This window comes from Sparus aurata, chromosome 19 (genome assembly GCF_900880675.1).
Source record: "Sparus aurata chromosome 19, fSpaAur1.1, whole genome shotgun sequence".
In the NCBI taxonomy this organism is placed as follows: domain Eukaryota; kingdom Metazoa; phylum Chordata; class Actinopteri; order Spariformes; family Sparidae; genus Sparus; species Sparus aurata.
The window spans coordinates 17,750,749-17,773,271 of NC_044205.1; the positions used below are offsets into that span (position 1 = coordinate 17,750,749).

General features: G+C 41.7%; 2 protein-coding genes across 5 annotated transcripts in view; one reads left to right on the forward strand and one right to left on the reverse strand.

Moving 5' to 3' along the window:
- The window catches only part of flt1 (fms related receptor tyrosine kinase 1), a 35,802-nt gene extending 30,320 nt beyond the window's left edge, over positions 1–5,482 (forward strand). For 2 of the 3 annotated variants that reach the window (XM_030398259.1, XM_030398260.1), the window contains exons 20-30: positions 108–196; positions 614–710; positions 802–899; positions 993–1,115; positions 1,621–1,732; positions 1,926–2,025; positions 2,143–2,248; positions 2,388–2,485; positions 2,693–2,762; positions 2,894–2,985; positions 3,322–5,482. In XM_030398259.1, the coding sequence (XP_030254119.1) occupies positions 108–196; positions 614–710; positions 802–899; positions 993–1,115; positions 1,621–1,732; positions 1,926–2,025; positions 2,143–2,248; positions 2,388–2,485; positions 2,693–2,762; positions 2,894–2,985; positions 3,322–3,490 (1,154 nt within the window). In that variant the 3' untranslated portion in view covers positions 3,491–5,482. Of the gene's footprint in view, positions 1–107; positions 197–613; positions 711–801; positions 900–992; positions 1,116–1,620; positions 1,733–1,925; positions 2,026–2,142; positions 2,249–2,387; positions 2,490–2,692; positions 2,763–2,893; positions 2,986–3,321 lie in introns of those variants that run through there. The other variant, XM_030398261.1, reaches the window with a different exon arrangement.
- Positions 5,483–5,586: 104 nt separating this feature from the next.
- On the reverse strand, positions 5,587–22,453 carry pan3 (poly(A) specific ribonuclease subunit PAN3). Of its 2 annotated transcripts, XM_030398277.1 has the most exons (18): positions 21,766–22,167; positions 20,679–20,800; positions 20,452–20,524; positions 20,285–20,355; positions 19,962–20,106; positions 19,495–19,712; positions 18,996–19,100; positions 18,842–18,899; positions 18,200–18,361; positions 17,611–17,727; positions 17,185–17,286; positions 15,739–15,904; positions 15,369–15,456; positions 14,296–14,435; positions 11,836–11,965; positions 9,640–9,704; positions 9,408–9,546; positions 7,937–8,077 (listed from the first exon to the last, which is right to left on the reverse strand). In XM_030398277.1, the coding sequence occupies exons 1-18, from the start codon at positions 22,103–22,105 to the stop codon at positions 7,937–7,939; spliced, it is 2,382 nt and encodes a 793-aa protein (XP_030254137.1). In that variant the 5' UTR covers positions 22,106–22,167. The 2 variants fall into 2 exon arrangements, with proteins under 2 accessions (XP_030254136.1, XP_030254137.1); XM_030398276.1 differs by having other exon boundaries at positions 5,587–8,077; positions 20,285–20,524; positions 21,766–22,453.
- Positions 22,454–22,523: the final 70 nt, after the last annotated feature.

The window sequence follows — 22,523 nt, forward strand, 5'->3', positions numbered from 1 at the left end:
GTGTGTGTTTGTTTTTCAAAATCCATATCTATTAATGTACGCACATTTGATACTAATGTGTCTGTTTGTTTCCTCACACTCATTCATCCTAACTACATGTATTGCAGGCCCACTGATGGTCATTGTCGAGTACTGTTGCTATGGAAATCTCTCCAACTTCCTGAAGAGCAAGAGAGAGGTGTTTGTGCACAACCCAGTAAGTCTACAGATATAGTTATAGATGGTGTCTTGATAGTTGTATTTCACATGAAATTTGAGTTCACACAAGCCTGTGTGTCCTACATTTCAGCCGCTTAACAGTTAAGAGAAAAACACCCCTTCGTGCTGCGCGCCGTGACAAAATCATACGCTCAACAGCTCACTTCTGCAATCTGTTTGAGGTTTAAAGTTGTTATCAGTTCTCAAGCAGGACTTGTACTTCCTTAATTTCTGCAGACGTTTAGACATAACTAAAAACTGTGGCCTTAAAAGTCATTTTACACAGAAGAAAACATGTTTATGAATCTCTCATCAACTCTCAACAGTTTGATTCCATCCTAACCTTCCTAAGTCCTAATTTTCGGTCTAACACACAACATTTGATAGCAATCAACTGATTTATCCCCCTTCTCAGTCAGACGGAGGAAAGGATGGAGAGCTAGGTTGTGTCGGCAGCGTGTCTGACATCCAGAGCAGCATCAGAGCAGAGTTTGATGAGGGAGAAGAGAAAGGTGAGACAGGAGCTTAGTGAACATTAAATATGTTTGTGCATGACCAAACGGCTTTATTAAATCCCAGTTCTTGTTCTCTTTCTTCCTATAGATCCCAAATCTGCCTTGAACTCTCCGTTATTCCTGGAGGATCTCATCTCCTTCAGCTTCCAGGTGGCGCGAGGGATGGAGTTTCTGGCCTCTCGCAAGGTCTGTTACTTGCTGTGCGTCTGTGTACGGATGCAGGTACACATTTGTTATTGATTTATGTCCTTATTTGTGTTTTTTGTGCTCTGACATCAGTGTATTCACCGAGACCTTGCAGCCAGGAATATTCTGCTTTCTGACAATAAAGTGGTCAAGATCTGTGACTTCGGCCTGGCCAGAGACATCTACAAAGACCCCGACTACGTCCGCAAGGGAGATGTGAGTACACGTGGTTCAAAAATGCACCATCTGAGAAATATTATATTTGCCTTTTTTTTTTTTTACAAAACAACAGATGAAATCCCCAAAAAATGTGCCTCAGAAAACACCATTTTGGGGGTCAGTGAATCTTTTTCACTGTTTCAACACTCAAAGCTTTCCCTGATGGTGACACTGTTGGTCACACTTGAGATTTCATTATTCTTTTAAAAAATCAGATTATTCATAAAAAGCTATAACAAATTGGGTGTTTATCGAAATGTTCTATACCTGTTCCAATGAACCATTTATAAAATGCAGAACTTTTGAAGACACTTTCTTAAAAGATACTCACTAAAGGATCTATGATAATAGGATTTATTATTTGTGGTTGAAACTGGACAATTATATACAATGTGAAAATAATTGCCAAATAGGCAACAAAATGCCATAACTGATTAAATTTAAATGTTTTTTTATGAGTGGGCATTTGTAACCCTACTCCTGTGATCTGATTGGCTGACAGGCCCGCCTCCCCCTTAAATGGATGTCTCCAGAGTCCATCTTTGACAAGGTGTTCACCACCCAGAGTGACGTGTGGTCCTTTGGCATTCTGCTGTGGGAGATCTTCTCCTTGGGTAAGAGACATGTCCACATGTTTTAGCTTGCAACATAAACAAGAAGTGGGCAAGATAACTAAAACACTATCCAATACAATAGCAACAATTACTATAATCTGATCCCTCCTGATGTTTACATTTTAAGACCCTGTTGATTCAATTCTTATACTGTTCACGTGTTGAGGTAGTGATGTGTGTGTTTGTCCCACAGGAGCGTCTCCGTACCCCGGTCTTCAAATAGATGAAGAGTTCTGTCACAGACTCAAGGGGGGAACAAGGATGCGAGCGCCTGAGTACAGCACATCTGAGATGTGGGTTGATATGTTTTCAACACTGTTAGGGACATAGTACAACACGTAAATCATTCAGTGGAAGTGTGTGTTTTCAATAATAAATTAAACATTATACCTGTATGTTTGTGTGTGCAGTTACAGCACTATGCTGGCATGCTGGGAGGCCAGTCCCTCAGATCGACCCACCTTCACCAACCTGGTGGAGACACTGGGAGACCTGCTGCAAGCAAGGGTTCAGCAGGTCAGGATGATATATAGATATTACATCCTCAGTTGTTGTGATTTTTTGTATTTTTTAATGCTTCTCAACATATAGAAAAGCTACAAAAAAGACAAAAGCTTCTTAAAAATACTCTTAATTTGTTCCTTTTCTTGAACAGGACGGGAAGGATTACATTCCTCTGGGATCCTTCAAGACTTCAGACACTGGTCGCAGTGAGACGTTCAAAGAAAACCCGCTTGCAGTCACAAACTTGAGGTAAAGGAACAAGAGAGAGAAAATGAAAACACTGTGCAGTTTAGAATGTCTGAGACACCGCACCTCACCTTAGAAAATTATCAAGACAGGTGTAGATGTGAAAATCATGAGAGTAACTGATTTAATTAAGAAAGAACAGGAAGCAGCTTGAGATAGTAAAGACATTTTCAGCTCATTCTATTCATTTGAATCCAATTTTGTATCCAGTTACATGAGGGGAATGGCCACACTTCAGATTTTTGAGGAACTGCCCTGCGAGGAGCCAGACAGCCCTGAAGTAAGAAAACACCTTCACTTCTGCTTGCATGCACACACACAGCGACACAAACCTGTGAATGGAAAACAGGTGAAAAAAACAAAAACAAACCCAGCCTGATAAGAATCATGTTTGCATCCTCTCTGCTTCAGGATGAGCAAAGCGACAGCGGCATGGTCCTGCCGTCTGAGGAGCTGAAGCATCTGACGTGGAATAACGGCACCAAGAACCGGAAGCTGAGCAGGTGGTGACATCTAAACGCTGACCCTTAAACTCCTGACTTGCCTCGTCATAATGATTACGCGCAAAGTTGTTGCACACATACAGTGTTTTCAGTAGAATTCAGTGATTACAATCTACAATTTCCTGCTTGTGAAACCCACTGGTTGTTTCTGGGCGAAATACGACTATTTTTAACAGTAAAATATTCGTCATAATGAGGTGGAAAAGAAGAGCAGACGTTTCGAAAGCAAGACACAGAAATAAACAACGTAATTTAGGAACCAGTTCATTCATGAATGCAGTATGTTAACTCAGCGCACGACAACAACGATAATGACTCTTAATTTTTATGTTTCAGGTTCTTTTCCTTCGCCAAGTGCCGAGACAACCAGGTGCCTTTCCTGTGCAATGACATCACAGGTCTCCGTGACGACGAGCCGTCCATCTTGCCATGTGATTGGGAGTCTGACGAGGGCGGCTCCCCTCCACCGGACTACAACTCAGCTTTTCTCTACCCCTCCCTCTAGCGCCTGTTCTTGTCCAACTCTTTGACGCCCTCACACAGGTTGTTTATATTTTCCCGATTGTCATTTTCAGTCAATCAGGTCTGATTATTCTGCTTTTTAACCTTTTCAACTTTGCTGTTTGCGTCCTCTACCTCAGTATCTGCATGCATGCTTCTGTCCTCTTCTCCTCTTTCAACCACACCTAAATGATATTTCTCCAGATTTTACACAAAACCCCAGTATAATCTTGCATTACTACACATAACCCCTTCCAAGAGCAGCTAAGTATTACCCGATAGTACTTATCACACGCAGAATGTATTTACTGACCTACAAGTATCAGAGCTTATTGTATTGGTACCTCATGTGCTGAGCTTTGTGAAGAGGAACACTGCTGTATGAATTAATTGTTTCTCCTTCACAGCTTCTATATGCTGGAAAAAAAAAAAGTTATTATCTGCTGAATTATAGTTTCTAGACAGGGTATATCGGTCTGTATTTATTTGAATGCTGTAATCGTTTCACGGATGAGTCGTCCATGTCTGTATCGGACCTTTCGTGAATGTAAATAAACACTTAGTTGCCAGTTTGTTAGGCACAACTAATGCAGTGTAACACAGCAGCTCTGCGGTAACATTTAATTTCTCGAGGGTTACAGTGTTCGTGTTTTATTGAAACCGTTTTAGAAAGCTGCATCCAGGTAGTATCGAAATGTAATGTGACACGAATGACCGAGATTACCGTTCAGTCGAATCAAACGGTTTCAACAAAAACAGTTGCAAGGCTTTTGTTCACACTAGTTTTACTTAGATATGCTTCATAATCTGGCAACTGAATGTCTATTTAATTCTATATTGATTATCCTTTGATATAGAATCCACTCAAGTCATTCAGGGTTGACAAAAATGTATAATACATGCATTTTCTCGTGCTGTTTTTTTTTTTTCTTTTGTTGCAATATATTTCAATTATCGTCGATTCAGCTTAGTGTCATTATTTTCCTCATCATATGTTCTTTTTCTCCCAAGCCATCAGAGCTGAAATGATTGTTGGATGAACAGACAATCGTTACATTTTAGGCTAGAACACCAACCATTCCCAACCTTAAGTTCCTCAGATGAAAGAATATGCTGCTTTTCTATGTCCTAGGTGACAGTCACTAGATTTTTTTTTTGTTTTAGACTGTTAATCAGAGATCCACTACTTTTTTTACCATTTTCTGACTAAATCTAATCCGAACAAATCGCAGCAGATAAACTGTTAATTGTAGATGTGCTACAATATCAGTATATTATCTACTTTTTGGTGTTAAAGGATAAGGTTATCAACAAATGAAAATTCACTTGTCTACTCAGTTCAGTGCTGATGGAAAGAAACATTTCTGGAGCTTCACATCAGCTGCAGTGAGTATTTCACCTTAGAAATTAGGCAAAAATAAACATTTTCTAAAGTATATCTGGGATCTCGGGGTTTCCAGAGATTATGATTATGCTGGAAGAGCTCTATGAAGCCATCCAGGGTTTATTTTGGTTATTTTTACATTTTTAAACAAGTCACCATCTACTCAAGTTGTTCCAAAGAGTCACGCAACCAGTTTTGCCGTGAAGCTCCAGAAATGTCAACAGAACTTGACACTTGATCATTATCTAATCACCCCCATGACGATGGGGGTGATAAGATGACTTTTGGGATGACTAAACCTTTGATATGGAATCTGTGTCTGGAAGGTGAAATCCAATTTTTTCTGCATTTGCACGTTTCTTGTTATCCAGACACAGATTGCACGTGTCCCTTTGCATTGCAAAGTGTCTCACTCGACAGAGGATCGACATCTCAGGCATCTCATTTTATAGGAAGTGAGCCAGAACTATATCTAAAAAAAGTTTCTAGTGTGACTTCAAGGTTTGTACAGCCTAGGTGAAGTGCATTTTATTTGCCTTTATTTTCAGTTTTAGAGATGATTAATCGACAAATGTAATTGCAACTCATTAAATAACCCACATGTTGACCTTAGTGTTGTTTTTATGCTTCCATAACATGTTTAACAGTAAAACTTTTATACATCAACAGCTGTAATCCTCCCTAAATGCAAAAAAAAAGACAAGATCCTGCATGTATCAGTTTTGGTATTCTTTATTAAAATACTGCTGTACACACAAATATTGCAAAATTTGAGACAATGAACACAAGAGGGGCATAAAACATACTAAGATGGTGATTGTAGGTGTGTTGATGTGGGGGAGGAGAAGATGGTCGTCACTAATATTAACTGGAGTGTGTGTTTTGATGTGGAAGATGGTGATATGAGCATTGACATTGTGTAGATCGAGTTGGGGGGCACCGTGTGTGTGTGTGTGTGTGTGTGTGCGTGTCTGAAGGTGTGTGTGTGTTGAGGGTTTTTTTCTAAAGCACCACATTCACCAAATATGTTTTTGTCGGTTCATTTCACTAAAACAGAGGAAGTAGTACATGATCTAACACAGCTGGCTCCCTGCAGGTTTGTTGCCCTCGAGTACAGACCATCGACTTCAGCCAAGACACCGCTCTCGTTTATTCCCTTTCATCTTGATTTGTCTTATATCTGACAGTTTGGTTCGTTATGTGACCCTGTTGTTCTTCTTCAGTCGCCACAAGCTACTGAGAACAAGACGAATTAATCGAGAGCGGTGGGTTGAGAGAGCTCGGATTGATCTCTTTGAAGCAGGTTCAGTTAATTTGATTCAAATCATCAGCGGAATACGACCCGTGCTCAAGGGCAACATGAAATCCCTCACAGCATGATCTCCACAATGTTAACTTCCTTTAAAAAACAAAAAACCTCAATCTGAAGACGTCCCACCCACTCCCACTGTAGCTCATCTATCTGACTGGACAGGGGGCGGCCAATGACGGCCAAACACATTCAATCATTGGGCCCCTCCAGCTGTTTGTCGTCCTGAGAGAAATCCAAGCCGTTCGAGTGAGTGCAACAGGCAGCAGCCACTGCTTTGTCTCCAGCACGTTTGTATATCACGATCTTTAAAATTCAAATAAAACAACAACAAAAAAAAAGAACTGTTGGTGCCCTGATCCTGTTCTCTCCTTCGCCCTCTGCCCTTTCCCTAAACCCCTGCTGGAATTGGTCCACAGAATAATAAAGAATTGAATTGAGGCAATTGCCCTCCTGTTTCCCCGCCATGCATTCCTGCACAATATCTGAGCAAAGAGAAAAACCAGCTAGAAAAATCACAAAAAGCGTCACTTTTTTCTCAAATGTCGAGGGGCCGATATCCCCTGAGTGGAAATGATGTTTGGGATAAACGCAGGAAGAGGGGAGAGTGACAGAGAAAAAGAGAAGGGGGACGTTGGTGGGATAGGAGGACGGGTGGGGGACAAAATAAGGACATTCCACAAAGAGGCAGCTGTGGCTCCACCTCAATAGAGGCCCCACCCATGGGCTACTCCCAAGTGCTGGACAGCCAAACCAAAGTGACCCATCATTAAGCAGTTCATGTCACCACGGCATCCATTAACCGAAGGCGGTTGCTGCATACGTAACAAACACTTCGTAGACGGCATCAGGAGAAGACACCCCTTCCTCAGTGCCAACAAAAAAACACGCTTCACCCCCCCCAAAGTCCAAGTCCATGCTAGCCCACCCACCCACACATATGAGCCCGATGTTCCACAATCTCCTGAACTAAAATGTCAGAATCCATTTATTTTTTATTCCAGTTTTAAGAACCCTTCCCACCCATCCAAGTGGTTTGTCCTTTCTGAAGGGGGAACTAACAACCAAGGCAAAGGTGGGCTGGTCTGTTTCACCAAACAGGTGCCATCCCGCCCCAATGAATGCCTCAAGTGGTGCGTCCCGTCTCCTAGTGCGTCACAATGAAGGGGTGTGGTCTCCAGCCAGAAGTGAGACAGTCAATAGAAAAGCTGGATTTCTTTTGTTGTTGTTTGTTTTCATTCTTAGTCTGCTCTGGTATTTATGTCCATGTGTGTGTGTGACTTTAGCTCTCCCTGTACACCCTGTAGGCCACTCACACATATTCATAAAAATAACAAAAATTAACAAAAAAATTAAAATCTTAGTGCATCTTTTCTGAAAAATAAACCCCAATTGTAGAAATAAACAATAAAAGCAGGAAAATGTCCAAAAACTCATGTTTTGTTTCTTGTTTTGTTCCCCAAATCTAAAAAAATGTCCTCTTACTCGTTCGTCACAGCTTCCGTATTTGTCCTTTTTCGTTTTTTTTTTTTCCTTTTGTTTTACTATTCAGCTGCGGGGTGTAGGAAAACTAAAAAAAATACACTTTAGAAAAAGCCTTCCTGGTGTCACAGGGTCAGTGTATGTGACTGAGGTTCACGAAGCCCTGCCCCGCTGCCTTCGCCATGCTGATGTCATCTCCGCGAGCCTGGTCCTCCCCTGTAGTGCAATAGTGTGCTCCAGGTCCGGGCAGTCCCGCCCCGGGCCCGAAGAGGGCGCTACAGAGAGCCGGAGGCTGCGGCTTGCAGCTCCTGGAAGGTACTGTCGAAGCAGCGCTTCAGGTCCGAATAGGTCACAACCAGGACACTTTTCTCATCCCGAGACACCAGGCTGATCTTCTCAGGAACGCCCGCGTCCAGCTGTGAAAACACAACAACAACCAGTCAATAACAGAAAAAGAATTGTAAACTGAACATAATGGTTGATTTTAAAAGAGGACTTCTTGGAACTACTTAGTCAGAAAATCAATATGTAACTGTCTAGATAATCAATGCAAGTCTTTTTTCAAGAAAATAAAATTGCCAAATGTTCTCTTTGTATAGCTTATAGCTCTGTGTGAGGATTTACTTTATCTTATGCAACACCAAACTAGTTTAGGAATCCTACTAAAGAATTATCGATCAATCTGCAGATTATTTTGAAACTGAAATCGATTAATCGTTTAGTCAATGCAAAAACAAAATGGAAAAAAGGCTCATCACAATTTGTGACAAAAAGTGACATTTTCTATTTGCTTCTTTTGTCCGACAAACACTTTAACACCTTTCATTTACCATCATGAATGAGCACGAAAAGTAGAAAATCTTCATATAAAAACACTCAAAGCAGCAACTGTTTGACATTTTTGCTTGAAAAATGACTGAATAGGTTGTCCCATTATCAAACCAGTTTGCAGTTAATATTATTTTTTGATCTGCTAAACTAATTAATCGTTGACACGGCAAACCAATTACTTTTGGAGATGGACTTTAAAGAAATACAAAAGGACAGGAAGAGTTCATATAGAACTCATCCGACCTTCTTTTTCAGGGATAAGCCCATGAAGCATATTTAATGTGCGAGTGTAAAGTTATGTGTCGGAACATGTCGGTCAAATTCTTGTCAGGTTCAAAAGGTCACAGCTTTAAATGGCGTCCCACTAACTTTACAGTGTAGTGAAAAGAGGAAGAACTGAACAGAGAAAACAAAAACAGCTTGTGACAAATCTACAAGAAAGTAAAGGTTGTTATAATACTCGTTTTAAAAGGGCTATGTTAGGATATTGCTTGGATTGGGCATGTTTGTACATATATGATGATTGTTTGGAGAATGCTGCGGTGAAAACAGATCTAACCATATATGTGTGTTAGCTCTGGAAAGCAGAGAAGCAAAGTAGACAATCAGCATACAAACTAATTTAAATGTGCTGCAAGATCTTTTCCGCTGCTCCTGCTCACGACCAGCTGGTAACCAAATACCAAATGTCACTGATGGAAGCACGCCGATAATAGACCTACTTTTGCTCTCCCTCTTCTGCAATCAGCTGGCAAATGCATGCATGTTTCTTTAACCAGTGGAAATGAAGCATGAACAGATGTTCTGAAAATATGCTACTTTGCATGCTTGACTTCATTACAGAGGACAACTCAGATTTCTGTATGTTCATCAAATAAATCAATGAAAGGGAAAAAAGGAAGAAAGTTGACTGACTTTGTTGAGGCAGGAGACGATGTGGCTGAGGTCGATCCAGGGCGTCCCAGCTTCTGTCACCTGGTGAAACAGGTGATCCCGGAAAAGCTTCAACAGGTAGCGGTCGCCCGTCTCTGACCACGTCGGGTCCTTCTGAAACCTGATACACACACACACACACAACACAAGGTCACAGAGTGGTAACAGATACACAAGTCACAAACTGGCCAGTCTTCACACAGGAGCTACTCACTCTGGTCGCTCGTTGATGGTGCCCAGTTTGGCCAACAGGCGGAAGAGACGGCCATTTTGTACCTCCTGTGAATAAACAACGGTTTATATTCATCAGAGGGGAACATGCTTTAAAATACGATTCTTTGCCTTCATCGGGCAGTCGGGGAGAGTGAAGGTATGACATGCAACACAGCTATGGTGCTTTGCCCATTCATCTACCTCAGAGCTCCAGCAGTTCCAAACATTTTTGTGAAAAATGAAGAATCAGCGTCCCTTAAGTACAGATGCACAGATGGTATACTGCTGGAATTTAGTGAGGTTGAATCATAAACTTTAAATTAAAAAAACAGAGCAAAAAGTGAGTTGGCAAAAACTTGGAATTTGGCAAAAATTAGGAGTTGATTGTGTTGATGGAGGCTGTGGTTTATTAGCAAACACAACACATTCACAGTCAGTATTAATGCCGTCTTAGGGCTGTTGTGATTTAGACTTTCAACCACCACAGCTGTAAAGAAAAACATACGCTATTGGACATGTCAATAGGTTGGGAGATAAATAAAAATGCAAGCAAGCAAACAAATTAATTACTGCAGAAGAAATGGGAAAAACAGGAATTACTGAATGGAGAATTAGCAAAAGTTTCTGCAGATGTGTCATAATTCCTTCTTAAAAACAACGGACCCCTTTAAAATAGGACTGCTACCTATCCCTGCAGAGAACACTGTCAGAAACTGAAACCTCTCGTCACATGACTTCCTGTCCATACATGGTGATGCGCCTTGTTTTTAACAGTTTCCAGAAGACACTTCCTCCTTACTAAAAGTCAACCAGAAGAAGCTGCAATTTCTTCTAAATACATCCAGTTCTGTACAGAGTCTCATCTGATCGTCAGTGGTCAGCTCAAACATCAATGATTAATCCAGTAATGTGTTTGAATGTGTTAAGAGCTAGCTGCCCCTCTGCAGACATAATTTACTCCTGCCTCTCCTTTCAACCCGTTTCACCCTGTCAACTATTTTCTGCACTGTAGGTCAATGTGAAAGCTGCATCATCGTCTTCAACACATGACAAAAATGACTAGATGTGCATGAGGCATCTTCATTTAACAGCAAATCTCCAGCAATGCAATTACTTACATTGCACCTAAAAACTGGATTCTCGACTGGTTGCAAAAAGTAGTAAGATATTGTGTCAGCTTGTGAGAAAACGACCCCATTTCTCACTTAATTCATAACCTTAGCAAACGGTTTAAGTTTAAGGTCCCAATGACTAGTATCAAATGTTTTTCAAAGCAACATGAGAAATGACTAAATCAAGTCACCACTGCGGTGTTTCACCGAGCATAATCCACAAACCCATGGATGATGTCATGTTGGATAATTAAACTATATGTGCACTGGTGGTTAATATGAATTTCTTACCTCAAGCCAGCAGCTTGACGAAACAGTAATGCAATGAAGCAGCTACCCTGAACACCCCACGACACTTGACACATGAAATCCTTCTACATGGTGCGGTTGAGTTGGTCAGGACTGATAAAGGACCTAACACACACACACACATATTGTGTTCTTCTTCACACATTTATGTTTGTAAAATTGGTGTTTTGTGTTTCAAAAAGTTTTTGAATCTTACAGACTTGTCAACAAATACACTCACAAGGCAAATTACCAACACTGCTACTCCTGCCTGTGCGCACATACACATTCAGCTAACACGTATAGCAGAGGTGGCGTGATAAACGGAAGACAAGCTCGTCACCAGAACATATCAGCAGATCACAAGCAGGTCTGGCAAGAAAAACAACTTTGTTTTTCAGGCCCACTGCTCTCATCTGCTCTCTGAAGAGGAGGTAAAAACATCAAATCAAACTACCTCGTTTGGTGGATGTGTACAGAGTCCGGGCATAAAGGGGAAGTTGGGGCTTTAACGAGAAGAAAGATGAGGTGAGGGGTTGTTTCACACATTTACACTCGAACATGGGGAAACTAAACTCAAGACGCGACTGAAGCCTACAATAAACCATACAACATCCTGTGTGTACACAACTTCCCTCTTAGCTCACCAAACCAATGCCCCCTTTCCGGCCCCAACCCAAGAATATCAGCCTGATGAGAACACGACTGAAAGCTGTATTCTCATGCATGTTTTCAGTCTCACCCCTTGAGTTTTTGAAAACTATCCCTGAACGGAAAGGTAGTGCTGCTTTGTGTACCTTGGCCAGGTCCTCCTCAATGACATCATTCCTCATCTGCGATGCATCCAGTTGTGTGTAGAATCGGGCTCCAATCATCGGCATAATGTCATTGACACTGCGCAGGCGAGACTGTTCAGTCAGCAGATAACTGCACAAAAACATCAGAGTTCAGGTGAGTGGGAAAGGCTGCAGAGAAATCACCCCAACACCCAAGTCAAAGCAGCCTTTCTGTGGGCAACCAAATTCTGCTCTGCTTGTGTGCAAAAGGCAATACAGTAAACACTGGGACAACTTGAAAGGTTGAGTAGCTTCCGACTCATTTTAATAGGTTGACTATGGACAAGCTCCTATACTGTTGGACAAAACAAACATTTCGTCAATAAACTATTCTTAATAATCTTGTATTTGCTGCTGAAATTAACTGCTGCTGAAACTGATCTGAAAGTTGTGTTGATAAATTGTCATTTCAGCGGTAAGCTTTAAGAGACGGTGCGGGAGTTTTTCTCATTGTTATCATGTTGACCCTTCCACACATTTTGTTTGCAGATGCCTTTAAAAACTTACAGTATGTAACCAGCACTGTCAGTGTAAAGCCTCAACTCTCATGCCTACTTAAACTGGCAATGGACAAGTTTTCTGCTTCAATGTTTCATCATAAAGTAAATGTTGATCGGAAAATGTAACAGATAAAGAATGATAAACCATCTGCGTTTACATTAGTTCCCTTTAAATCTCACGTGGTCACTTGGGAAAAGAAAGGTTTGCTGGCGTCCATACCTATCATAGAGTAAATGATTGAATAAACTAAACTTTTTGCCCTGTGTTGTTATTTTCGACTAAGAAACAACAGAAACAATACATTTGTTTTTGCAACAGGACCGCCAACATTAATATCACTTAGAAACTGGTGAAGCATTGTCTGTTGCCACCTTAATTTGGGAGCAACCTGGAATTCACATGGATTTTGGTGGCTACTTTGTGGCTACAAACATCAGGTGTAAACTCCAACATATATTGGAGAAATACCGGGAGTAGACCTTGAGCAATGCAGCCACTTTGACATGAATTAGTAGGTAAACACAGGTGTTACTAATGACAATAATGAAGATTCTGTTCCATTTATGTGAGCCTAAAATAATGTGATAAGATAGTAGTAAGATATTGTGTAAGCTTGTGAGAAAACGACCCTATTTCTCACTTAATTCATAACCTTAGCAAACGGTTTAAGCTTAAGGTCCCAATGACTATTATCAAATGTTTTTCATAGCAACATGAGAAATGACTAAATCAAGTCACCACTGCGGCATTTCACCGAGCGTAATCCACAAACCCATGGATGATGTCATGTTGGATAATTTAACTATATGTGCACCTTAATTTGGGAGCAACCTGGAATTTACATGGATTTTGGTGGCTACTTGGTGGCTACAAACATCAGGTGTAAACTCCAACATATATTGGAGAAATACCGTGAGTAGACCTTGAGCAATGCAGCCACTTTGACATGAATTAGTAGGTAAACACAGGTGTTACTAATGACAATAATGAAGATTCTGTTCCATTTATGTGAGCCTAAAATAATGTGATTGGTAACAACTGTGTTTACCTACTTTATAATCTCAAAATGGCTGCTTTGAAAACATTCTATTGTTTGAACCAAGCTCAGAAGTTTAAAAGTAAAAGAGAAGAAAGAAGTCACTGGACTTACTGTCATGACAGCATGCCAACTTGCCTTTGACTTCACACTTCTAGATTGAAATAACCTAAAACCCAGACTTATTCTCAGCTCCTCCCTCAAACAATAAGTTTGTACGGTTCCATACATAAATCTTTGCCAACTTTTTCCCGCAAGAAAAGCAACATTAAATAACATCCAATGCCGATGTTTCGGCCCCAAATACTGTTTACAAAGTGCTGTGGTCATTCTCTTCTAAAAGTCTTTCTTAAGTGCAGCTGCTGATGCAACTACCATTATGAACAACATTAGTGGTGTGGGTGGCTGATTAGTCAGTCTTAGTTCTTGGAAATAGACAATCAGATATCAGATATACAGTATATGTGCTGTAGACACCCTAACGGTTTTGAAAACGTGCTGAATAATGTAATTTGCATTCTTGATATTGAAACTTGAGATTATATTAGGTGTGAAACTGGGGGTTCATGCAGCGTCTTATTGCAATGCTTATCACAACTTCTTCACAGACATCCTGGGATGACACATGTTATAATTAGGGCCATAGTTACAGCCTTGACACACCATGACTGCCACGCAAACACAGGATTACGTCTTGTGGCCAGAGAAAATTGAAGGAAGCTGTTGCAAACAGGTGCAGAGACAAGGGGACTTCAACACAACTTTCCTGTTAGCCACAGATACAAGATCAATGTCCTCAACCTGACCTGACGGAGGCAGGTATTAGGCTGATTTTGCGCAAAATTTTACAGGTGGTTTCTGGAATGCTTCACTCGCTTTCTTACAGAATGAGGTTCTTGAGGTCTGAAGAGTAGTTGATGGACACCAGCTCCATGGCCTTCTGCAGGTTTTCCCTTTGAATGCCAGCCAGGGAATTACACGCCAACGCCAGCACCACCTTGCCCAGCGACACTAGGTCTGCTTGCTACACAACACAAGGCACACATGACAGAGATATGCATATAAATCTCATTAAATCCAGTTTTTAAAAAGAGCTTCAAACCACACATGCAGGAGATGTTAAGCAGAGCCACTACTTCTTCTTAAGGTATATTTTCACTGCATTCAGAATTTAGACCCCTTTACTTTTTTCACATTTTACTATGGGGAAGATTTATGCTCAAATAGTATAAATATTTTTTTTTCCATCTTTAGCCTACACTTAACACACCTCAATGACAAAGCGGTTACAGAATTTTAATTAAATATCTAAATAATTTTTAGATTTGTAATACAATTTTAGAAATGTATTACAAGTGTTCGTGCCTTTCAAAATCATGTCCGATCAATTTAATTTACCACAAGTAGACTTCAGTCAAGGTGGAGAAACATCTCAAAGATGATCAAGAGAAATAGATGGCACCTGGGCTAATTTTCAAGTGTCATAGCAATGGGTCTGAAAAGTTACATCAATGACATATTTCAGTTTTTCCTTTTTATTAAATATGCAAAAATGTCTAAAATTCTGTTTTCGCTTTCTCATTATGGTGCATCGAGTGTAGATTGTAGCATAAGGCTGCAACAAAAAGTGATGGGGGGTCCTTCACTATTCGTTTACAAAAGGAGAAGGGAGACAAATATTGGAAAAATGGGAATGTTATAACCATGTGGATTTATAATGTATGTGTATACCGTTTATTTTTTTTATCTTTATTCTTGTAACTAGACCTTTCAATGACCTGCACTTGTACTTGCCCTTGCTCTGTATATGTAAAAACGCTAGACCTCACCCCTCTTTTATGTTCATATAAAAGAAAAAAAAGAAAAAGTATAAAAAAAAAAAAAAGTGATGGGGATTGAATATTTTCTGAAATGCATGATTCATGTAGTTGACAACAACTTGCGTTATAGAAAGTACCTGGTACTGTGGCATTAGGGCAAGATGATTTGTCTGGCTGTTGTCAAAAGTTAAGACATCAAACACCCCAACGCAGTTCACCCGTAACCTGCAGAGACAAGAGACCGTGATTGTCAACAGTTTGAGTCTTGGTTTTGAGTGTGCACAACGACACGGTTGTGGAGGGAAAAAAAAGAAACCTGGACTCAAAATACTCTTCTGCTTTTCATGCATTTACAGTCATACCTACATTTTCTGAGCCTCAAATTGAAATTCATGCACTTCCGTACATTACCATTTATGGATATATGCAACAGGCTCTTGTCACCAACTAATTAACCCATGATGTGCAATGTCGGTTGACACATTATATATGTGTGTGTATATGTACCTGGTCTTGCCAGTGATAAGAATCTTGCTGGGGTCCATGACACGGCAGGCCAGGCCGGCAGTGTGGATGGTGCGCAGGGCCGAGCTGAGCTGGACGATGTAGGCCCAGATCAGAGACTCGGGGAGCAGGCCTGCGTGCTGCCGTGGCGGGGGAGGTTCATGTTGCCCTAGACATGAAGACATATCTTATCAAACATACGCAACCACAAGGGTTAGACGTTTCTACTGAAATAAACCTCAAACCGTCATTAACTTCCTTGGCAATCTTCTCCTCAGGCAAAAACAGTCTTACACAGGTGTGATGTCAGTGTGACACGTCATTTTCAGTCAAAGCAACCGCATTCCACTTATCGATTAATCTGCTGATTATGTTCTCAAGGAATCAAAGGTTAGCTCGAATAGAAAAAATACCCAGCCGAATTTCCAAAAGCCCCTATTTAGTCTGTCCGATAGTCCAAAACCCAAAGATACTCAGTTTACACTCATATAAAAAAGAAATCCTCACGATTGATAAGCATTCATTCATTGTTGTTTTTTTTAGCGAAGCCATAATGCTTAGTGTATTATTTTCTTAAAAATGGTTTAGATAGTAATTCAAATGATGCAGATACCTTTTTTGTCTATTGACTAACTGCTTTGGCTCTACTATGAACAATTAGAGGAATTCACCACACTGTTCCCCAAAATTATGCTCCCCCATCAGCTCAGAACTTTTTCTTACTAACACTCCACAGCTCTTACCAGAAACAAAACCATAGGGAACATCACTCAGACGACAGAGTGTTAGGGCGTGCATTACCAAACAAAAGCCACAACTTCACACTAAAAATGCCAAAGATGGCCCATATGTCAGTTTCCCTAAAGGCCCATCACAACCAGGCACACACACACACACACAAAGCATTTTCTAGTATGCATCTCTGCGCAGTTCTGTACAGTTCATGCATCATGGTTTATTATCAGTGTTTGCTACAGACTAAACAGGGCCCAGGGTCTAAATGGTTTTGCTTCCTCTGTCTGCATTCCTGTAGGTAGGCCATACAGCACCTGCCTTAGGATCAGTTTCAGCCACAGTTTCCTCCAAGTCCCCATGTCTCTCTTGCACAGACACGCACGTTAACTGTCAAACTAGGACACATTAGACTCCTAACTCATCCACCAAAGTAGTTTCAGACCTTTGAGTTGCTTGGAGAAATTGTCTTTATTGTTACTCAACCAAGTGTTTCATTCTACACACACACAACTGAGCCATCAAGTGTCAGATGCGAGCACGCCGCGTGCAATGCAATGTAAAAAAAAAGCACCTATATAAATCTAGGTGGATGACCTCATTCACAAACAAGTAAAAACAAACTCAAAATGTGGCAAGCAGGGGGGGGGGGATCAGGGGTGATGATGAGTTTATTTTCTACTGGGTGAAGGAGGAAGGGAGGTAAAACAAACTCACCCCACTTCCTCTTGGTAAAGTACGAGTCTGCTGCTGGGTCATTGAAATGCCTGCTGAACATAGTTTCTGCACCCGCATGGAAGTCATAGGAGAACACCAACGCTAAGGCAAAAAGATGGGAAAAAGAAAGAGTTAGAGGTCGGAAAACTAAACAATATGCATACTTCTTATTCTTCCAACTATTGCCACTTTGTCCTGCATCATCATCACTTAAGTGTTTCCCGTCACAAAACAATCAATCAAAAGGATAAAGTACAACAGCCAATTAAGTACTTCATTGCTCCTGCTAACCTTTAGGGAGCCAACAAGCAAATCTTTAGCGACAAATAACCACTGTAAATGGAGCGCGATTCTAATACTGATGGAATCGTGCGTCCAAAGAATAAAAAAATATATACAAGTCAAGCACATGTACTGTCCACTCACAGTGGTCTCCAAAGGCCTTTGTGGTGAAGACCTCCCTCAGTGTTACAGAGTTTGAGTGCTGAATCTTCTTCCACATGTCCACCAGCATCATGCACTTGGTGTTAACAAGGCGGAAACCTGGAGACATTTTCAAGGTAAATAACAGACATATAGAGAATTAGAAATAAACAGGGATATTGTACACAATCCTGTGCCGCCTTAAAATATGATAACAGCAGCCTGACAACACATGCATTTCATGTTTATTGTCCTGCGCTGCTCATCAAAAGCAAATATAAAGTCTGTTTGTCTTTTCAGCACAACATCAAGCATTATTTTCCTTTTAAAAAAGATAAAATCCAACGCCGTTAATTCAAGAGAGGCTTCTCCACTAGAATCATGAAAACTTAAATAAAATAATGAATCACTTCAGAAGCACTGTCATCATCTAAGCATTATCTCATCCCGCTTGTTGCTTTCTCACTTCGTAAATAAACACATATTTAAGTCAGTAAGTGCAGGCTTCCATCATTTGTCACATTGGCTATTTTGGTTGTGAGATGCGTTCATGCTTCTTTGAAAAACATTTGCTCATCGACACATTTCCTACCATGTATCCTCCGCAGGCAGTAAGGCAGGTCATCCTTGCTATTGACAGCCTTGTAGCATGAGGTGATGTAGCTAAAGTTGCTGGTCTTCTGCATGCGGTTTGGTGGGGGGAGGGGCTCGAGGGGGAACAGGCTGTGGTAGCTGTCCACCTCAGATGGTACATCTGACAAAAACAGACAACACAAAGCGGAAAGAACTTAGAATCTAGGTCATAGCCCATATAAAAAATTATACATTTCCTACACAGTTTGGTCTCATATCATTGTTTCTTTACTGCGCACATGACAATAAACACTTTGAATATAATGTCATGGTGTAATTTGACTGATCACAGCTGAAACCGACTTCGTGACAAACACAGCAGGAAAAAAAATGTGGGTAACTGCAAGCAAAACACGAAAGACCACAAACATATTTTAAAACCATTCCACACTAACGTGACAAAATCAGTTCCACAGCAACACTTTAGTTTAAGTACGCAATGCAGGTTTGTTTACATGGAAACCAACGACAGAGCACCAAAATCGTCTTTTTTTGTTTCATGAATTATAAAATGGTTTTAAAGCCTGCCGCTTTCTGCCGCACATACAAAGTATTGGCTGAATAAGAACCATTCATTGTGACAACAGAGAAGACCCTTTACCTGGGTTCTCTGAGTGGTCAATCTGTGCCATGGTTATCAGATGTCTGTTTATCAACTCCTGGAGGAGAAATAAGGGTATCACATCAGACATTACCTCCAGAGAAGAAGACGGGGAAGATACTTAGTGAAAGTGAAGAGGGCGAATGGGAAATACCTGTCGGAGTTCATCAGCCATGAAGAAGGACGGGGCGTTGGCTTTCGGCTGCATGTAAGCCACATGGGGTGCCGTGGGGGGGTAGATATGGTAGGTAGGAAACACCTGCAATGAAACCAGAAAATGACAGTTTCCTATTTATTGAGAAATGAAAACCTGTGTGAGCACATGTGTATTATGTTTTAACTGTAAGCTCACAGCTACACAAATGGATATGATGAAACAAAACTGACTAAGATTTGAGGCGATCGTTAAAATATCACCCACGCCATATGAAGGTAGACTACAACCCATAGTTGGCTCAAATTACCGCTTTTGTTTTTTTTAAAAAAGATACGCAGTGTTTCCACTGGTCTGCATGAGACAACAGCAGATTAAATTTAGATAGATTTGAATGGAGTTTGGTGTGTGCGGCTAGGACTGTTGTCTTTCTTGTGCAATAAACATTTTAGTCTGCAAGAATTATCTGATTGAAATAGACAGTTGGTGTGGCTCATACCATCCCTGCCATCGGTGCCGGGGTGTTGTCTGTGTAGAAGTAGGTGGTCCCTCCTACAGTTTCTTTCTGGATTATGTGAGCGCTCGGGTCCGATGCAGTGGTGGGCACCATGTAGTTGGCAGGGTTTGGGGTGTGACTGCGACGGCGAGGAGCAGGTGAGGTGTGCGGTGTAATTTTTGGGGAGTGGAGAGGAGAAGATCCCGCAGACAGAGACATGCCTAACATCAGAGACAATTAAGAGAAACATTATTTTAGAAAAGGACATGCTGCATTCACTGGTGTAAACGTATAAAATGTCAGAGAAAACGACAGCGCCTGCAGAGGTCTGCTTGTGTTTCATCAGCTGCACATGTGGCACTACACACAAGCTGGAATTCCCAAACTTGATGAACTTTACAATTTCAGATCTAAAGATGGAAAAACAAAACTGAGTCATGTATAAAATTATAACACAAAAAAACCCTCACCTGGAGCCAGTGCAGCAGCTGTGGAGCTGCTGAGAGCAGGATGTGGGAAGATAGGCGAGGGGAAGGCCTGGACAGTGGACTGAGCCATGGTGGCCATACGTGGAGCTCCCTTGGGGATGAACTCACTTGCTGTCGGGTTAGGCGCCTGATAACACAGAGACAAATATTTAATGGCTACATGAAATCTACCTCCTGGAAATACGACAATGGACATCAACACAAGTTTTGTATGTGCGCATACTTTGAACCAAAGAAGAGCACTGAACCTTTAAAGACACTTAGAAATAGTTCACTGTCTTTGAATGAGATGCTAGTATCCTCACCTTTCTCCTTTGGGAAATGCTAAGAGCACCAAAATCACTGAACAGTGAGGATGTCGGGGAGTTCACTGGATCTGTGGGAGACCGATGAGAGGAGGAGTTAAGCAGTGGTGCTTTGATGACTGAATGAGCGCAGAGTAGTGCTCCACAGAGCTCTGTAACTGTCTTACCATGAGTGCTGTGGCTGAAGTTCTTGGCACCATCGTTGAGGAGACTGGGAGAGCTGCTGCTGGTAGTCATCCGCTACAGAGAGCAACATCAACAGAACAGCTGAAGGCATGTTTATCAATGGATTACTGCCATATATACCTATAGCATCAATGTGACCAGACTAACATAAACTTTGAAACTAGTTTTTGTGCACATAGACTATACTGGGCATCTACAGCTTCCCAACCTGCATCATTGAGTATTTAGACTCCGCTGGGCTCCCAAACCCATTGACCCCAATAAAGCTGCTGCTGAAGTAAGAGTTGGTAAGATTGGCATCGCTCAGGGTTGCTCCCTCCATCCCTGGGACTGTGGATGACAGAAACAAAAGTTTAGCAAATACTAACTACAGCGAGAGTGTTACTACTGAGAGATGATTCTGTATTTCAGCAGAGACCAGAATGTCAAGTGTGCATGTTAATGACAGCATTACTGTCTGTTTAACCAATCAGAGCTAATTACAAAGCATGTAAACAGTGCAGCAGTGAGACGCTACTACAGCCTACCGCAGGGCAACATCCACCAGGAGTATCTATGACTAAAGTTTTTTAACAACAATTACTGATTTATATGGTTTCAAGGTACGGTGGACGCGATTGTCTTTGGAGTTGCATGTAAATATGTGGTGTTTCTGTTTGCACACGTTGGAAAACACGACAACACAGCGCAAAAACAATGCTCCGTGAGCAACTAGCGTAGCTACGCTAATGTTAGCAAACATTAACTTATAGCACATCTGAGCAGCAACACTACAGTTCACATATACAACATTTAACCAGAGTTAACTATCGACATCTGCTCTAAAACAGACAACGCCTCTCTGAAGGCAAAGCAAAACACATTAAAGTTTGTTGAAGCGGTCAATTTAACGCTAGGTTAGCTAACGCTAGCTGGCTAGTTAGCTACACTAGCTAAGTTTAGTGGGTCGCGGATTTCTGCCCACTCACAGCTGTCATAGAAAACAGCAGGCCTCCTCCGTGCAAGCTGCAACAGCATGGATAATGTTGTGTTGTTAAAAAGCACAACTAATACCACCCGAAGACAAAGCTATTCACAAGACAGCTAAAAAGCACAAGCTGTGCTAGCTGCATACAGAAGGCTGTGGATCATGTGTGGCAGCTAAATGTGAGTTAACCCACGTTGTTTTGGGGCAACGCTGAAGAGGCCTCAGTGAATCCTCGGACTAACGTTTAACAAAGCCCAACCAGGCCCAAAAGTAAAGTCACAGTCAGGCACCCCGTGTGAGGCCTTGTCCAACTGTAATTGTTACTCACTGGTTAACAGCTGTCCCTCCAGAGACGTGCTTGCAGGCCCCAATGTTTCGGCCTTCTTGGACACACCGGTCCCCCCACCGCCCGGACAGGCCGCCGCGGAGCCACCGAGGGAATAACCCGCTGGCGTCCCGCCACCCCCGGCCATAGACAACGGGACGGGGCTACCGCCGCCACCGTGCAGTGGCAGGTTTGCCATGGACGGATCCTCGTGCAGGAACTGACACTCTTCTCCATAAAAGCAGGTTTTGTCTTTCGCGTAATATCGGCAAAACTTCACCTTGACATTGGGTATCCCGGCACCCCCGAGCGGAGCAGCTGAAGCTGGGAGTCCACTGTTCATGGCACCGCTGCTGCCGCCGCCGCTGCTGCCGGAAGACACTCGCACATAGAGAGACGCAGATAGCTAGCGAGCTAGCCAGCTAGCCTGCAAAGAGTTTCTCCTTAAAGGTACGGATTAATATCGCTTCAGCTGGTGGAGATCACTTGATACGCTAGAGTACTCACATTATAAATCACATTCACGAAAATCTCATTGCATGCGCCTGAATCCTGGTCGTCGCTGTTGTCGCTATCCATGCAGCTGCCCTCCTCGCAAAGTAGCCTGTTGTTGTTTATGCTCCCAGTCAGGCTGCTCTGCTAGAGACCAGCTAGCATAGCTTTGCATTGTGGGTACATCGCTTGGCAGCACTTACCTGCTGCAAATGAAGCTGCAAATTGGAACTTGCAGCGCTGTTGACATTGTTGTGATGCACACAATC

Coding starts and splice junctions, on each gene's coding strand:
- pan3 (XM_030398276.1), bottom strand. CDS start 22,105: ATGAACAGTGGACTCCCAGCTTCAGCTGCTCCGCTCGGGGGTGCCGGG. Junction 20,525..20,678: donor CTAAATACTCAATGATGCAG/GTTGGGAAGCTG, acceptor TGCTCTCTGTAG/CGGATGACTACCAGCAGCAG. Junction 9,547..9,639: donor ACCATCAACGAGCGACCAGA/GTGAGTAGCTCC, acceptor TGTGTGTATCAG/GTTTCAGAAGGACCCGACGT.